The sequence below is a fragment of the Austrofundulus limnaeus genome, unplaced genomic scaffold, assembly GCF_001266775.1.
Source record: "Austrofundulus limnaeus strain Quisiro unplaced genomic scaffold, Austrofundulus_limnaeus-1.0 Scaffold2, whole genome shotgun sequence".
Classification (NCBI taxonomy): Eukaryota; Metazoa; Chordata; class Actinopteri; order Cyprinodontiformes; family Rivulidae; genus Austrofundulus; species Austrofundulus limnaeus.
This window is the reverse complement of record NW_013952404.1, coordinates 9825612-9829613: the sequence shown is the minus strand read 5'-3', so window position 1 is coordinate 9829613 and position 4002 is coordinate 9825612. Positions and strand designations below refer to the sequence as shown.

General features: G+C 38.6%; 1 protein-coding gene across 1 annotated transcript in view; it reads right to left on the bottom strand.

Annotated features, from left to right (window-relative positions):
- Positions 1-4002, bottom strand: part of vgll2b (vestigial-like family member 2b) — a gene marked incomplete at its 5' end in the record, with an annotated part of 7779 nt that overhangs the window by 2221 nt on the left and 1556 nt on the right. Inside the window, 1 exon segment of the mRNA XM_014015438.1 lies at positions 1087-1533. Coding sequence (XP_013870892.1) covers positions 1087-1533 — 447 coding nt within the window.

The following is a 4002-nucleotide window of genomic DNA, read 5'->3' as shown; positions in this document are numbered from 1 at the left end:
GTGTGTGTGTGTGTGTGTGTGTGTGTGTGTGTGCACGTGCACATGTGGGAGTATCTGTAACATTCAGTATCAAAAGCATATGCAGCTGTGCATGTCATACAGTTACACATGCAATTAAAGTTAGAAAGTGACACCTTTGCCATGAAGTGAGTATGTCTGAAAGATTATAAGACTGCATTTTGCTTAAGTATTATAATAATAATTATTATTATTATTATTACTATTATTCTTAGATTATTTATTCAGCATCAATTCAGATTCTGTTAATTTATTTCTAATAATGACAGCAGATTATTAGTTATGCATGTTAATAATTTGCATAGGTCTGATTATGAACTGTAAAGAGAAACTACATTATCTATTAAAAGCACAGTTTGATACTCATTCTCTGCTGAATGACTTCACTTAAATTTGACTAAGTTCTTAAAAGCTAAAAGAAGCAGAATGATAGCTAAAAGCTGAAGTGGCAAAATGCTAGATAAAAGCTAAACGTCACAAAACACAAGTTACAGGCTAAAAGTTGCAAACAGAGGCAAAACACTACTAAAAGTAATATTGTTATGTAACAGTGTCAAAACACGAGTTATATAGGCTAAATGTAGCAAAAGCGTTCGCTAGAATTAGATAAATGTTAGTCATAAGCAGCTAAACACTAGTTACAGGCTAAAAGTAGCAAAATGTTAGCTAAAATTGAAATGTATCAAAAAGCTAGCTAAAAGTAACAAAACAATCTCTAAAAACCAAAAGTAACAGACAAAACTGGAGCATGTACTGCACACCTGCATCAGTTTAAAATTAAAACATTGGWTTTAAAAGATCTGAATATATTTTGATGATTTCTTATGGGAAAAATGTCTGTAATAGAGTGAAGTATTGTGAAAATTATAAGTTAAAATAACCAAAAGTGGTAGCAGCCATTCCTTCATTCAGCTGAATGTTTTTATGAATGTCAAAAATAAAAAAGGATGCAGCAGGGATTACAATGCATTATACATCCATCCATCCATCCATCCATCCATCCATCCATCCATCCATCCATCCATCCATCCATCCATCACCCAGACTTCGTTCAACATGTAGTCCTACCTGCATCCATGTTGAGCGCCAGCGTCTGGCTCACATCTCCAGGAGGAAGCAGACTGGGCCAAGAGGTGGGGGGCTCCAGCTTGCTGACTTCATAATGGCTCTGCAGAGTGGGTAGATGAGGCGGTCTCACYGTAGGCATGAGCAGACCCCCATAGTGAGGCTCCAGAGCCGACGGTGAGTACAGTTCACGTAAAGGCCGTGGGTGGCCGTAAGCCTGGGCCTGAGGATACCCCCAGGTTTCCGGCGGGTGAGCGTGGGGGTGTGGATGGGCGTGTGGGTGAGGATGGGCGTGTGGGTGCGTCAGGCCCGGATGTAGCCCCGACGCGTACGGGTCCATGGAATAGGAGGGTGCGCTGGATTCGCAGTGGGGGCGGCTCTGAGGGGAAGAGTAGCTGCTGTCCCAGAAGGATGGGGGGAAGCTCCTCCGGCTGCTCGGTGAAGGAGCGTCTAATGAGCCGAAAGAAGAAGAAAAAACTTTGATCAAATATAAATCTGCTGAACAACATTACAGTAAAGTGAACTGTTTCATCGCCTGCTGCCAAAAGACAAAAAGTTGATACTATTTTTGTGTGTGTAAATGTCTGTGTGTGTCTCATGAACCACTTCATTAGTTATAARGAAACTCTCTGAAAGTATCCACTGAATGCACATCTTCATCAGATCTGATTCAAGTTTGCCACTACAGCTAGCCAACATTAGCAAGCACAACTTTAACTTAGTCAGTTTTATAGGTGTTGAGTAAAATCTAGCTGAGCGTTATCTCAATACCGTTACTTGATTGGAGTRAGTGCTGTCAGAAAGGCAGTCTACAGTATCTGTCAGTCAGATGGAAACATTCAGGAGGTAATCACTGAATATAACCTCTACACCTGAATGCCATTTAGAGCCAACTGATGCTCCTTACAGCTAATGGGCCTTAAATAACACAAAAATACTTACAACATCATACGTTTTACTTTACTTGAGTAATATCATTACAAAGTATTGTTACTCTTACTCTCTTTACATAAAACTTTTTTACTCTTATACGAGTAATTCTTTGGATGGTTAATTTTTTACTTTTACTTGAGTACAAATATGTTGAAGTAGTGATACTCTTATTTGTGTACAACTTGTGGGTACTCTACTCACCTTTGACCTTATCTAACCTGATCTAGTGAAAATGACCTGTTTCTCATAGGAAACTAAGTCATGTGAATACAGCAAATTGAGTTCAGTCATGAATCTGATTAATTTTTATCAAAAGCAAGAGGATTTTAGTCTGGCTCCTTCATACAATCTGAAAAACCTTAAATTATCAGTTTATTAAGCCCAAAGTGACCAACATTCTGATAAGTAAAAGCTTTGGCAGACTTATCTTTACCCTTTTGACTCTAGTTTCTGTTAGCTGGTGTAGTTTATCAAGCTGAATGGCAAAGATTTGTAAAAACTAATAAAATCTGCATGTTATTTTTGTAAACTCCTACATAATCAGCAAATACTGCCGTTTGTGTTTCTTTCAACTGTTTTACTACTTTATGTGGCTCTGCTGAAAGGAAAGTAGACGGGAGGTTGTGATGATYTAAGAAAGACAGGATGGAAGGAAACTCACAAGGAAGTTAACATATAAATGTACAAAAGATTGTTTTGAAAATTGCACAATTACACATTTAAAAAAATCTAGATTATAACGTTGACGTTTGAAGGTTGTCAATATTACGCTTGAGTACAGTTATTTTTGTGAGGTGCTGTACAAAATGTTTTAGGCTGTTTCGACAGCCTCATGTTTGAATCCATAACAAATCCCACATAAAACCACAGGACCTCCTGAAAAAAAAACAGCTTTACAGAAGTAGTCCTAAAACATGGATATCCATTTACAACTGATTACTTTGTAACTTTTGGAGTCAATCCGATTCAAGATAGCCACTACAGTCAGTCAGATTTACTGCTTTCATGCTAAAGTTGATGTGCCAATAGCTGACATTCATCTCCATCTCCKTATAGCGCAGGGCTATTCAACTGGTGGCCCGCGGGCCACATCTGGCCCACGAGTGACCAAAATGTGGCCCGCCAATTGGTTCATTCATCTCTTAAGTCCAAATCCCTGGTTTTCTACTTAAACTACTATGAGTTCTTTTAGTTAAACATGTTTGGTATCTACAGAAACATCAGAATCTTGGCTACAAACTGGTACAAACCATTTCTATGAACATCCAAGACAGTTAAAACTACAAGCAGCTGAAGATAAAACCATGAAAGTGAAAATAAAATTGGTTTAAAAATTTGGCAAGTCAGAGATGTCAAAATAATATATGTGTTAAATAATGTGTTATTTTTGTTTTTGATATTGTTTTGTTATCTCTAATTTTATTACAAAAGGTTCTGTATGTTGAATTCATGATTAAATGCAGAAATGTTACTTATTCAAAGGTAACAGGTCTTTGTAATACTTGATTTATTTACATAATGACTTTAATTGCTGGATGTTCGGCCCCTGTGCTGCTGGTCTGCATTTACTGTGGCCCCTGAAGCAATTTAGTTGAATAGCCCTGCTACAGTGTGTGATCTCGTAATATGCACGTGATCGCACATGCAATAAGGTTTGAACAAAACAACTTTTACATCATCATTTCTRGACCTAAGACGGCCTTTGTTTAAAACTCGGGCATGTAATGCGGCAGGCGGTCCTTCAATGACCACCACGCCATTATTTCTAGAAGAAAGTGTCTGAAGCTGTTGATGGAGCGATGCGACATCTTTAGATGTCACCCACATGACTGCTGCACCCTCTGGCCCAGATTTCTTCCCCATTGGATCATATCCTGTCAGAGCCCCTAGCCCCAACAAGACACAGGAATAAACACAAGCACGCTTTTGCAAACAGAGAGAGAGAGAGAGAGAGAGAGAGAGAGAGAGAGAGAGAGAGAGAGAGAG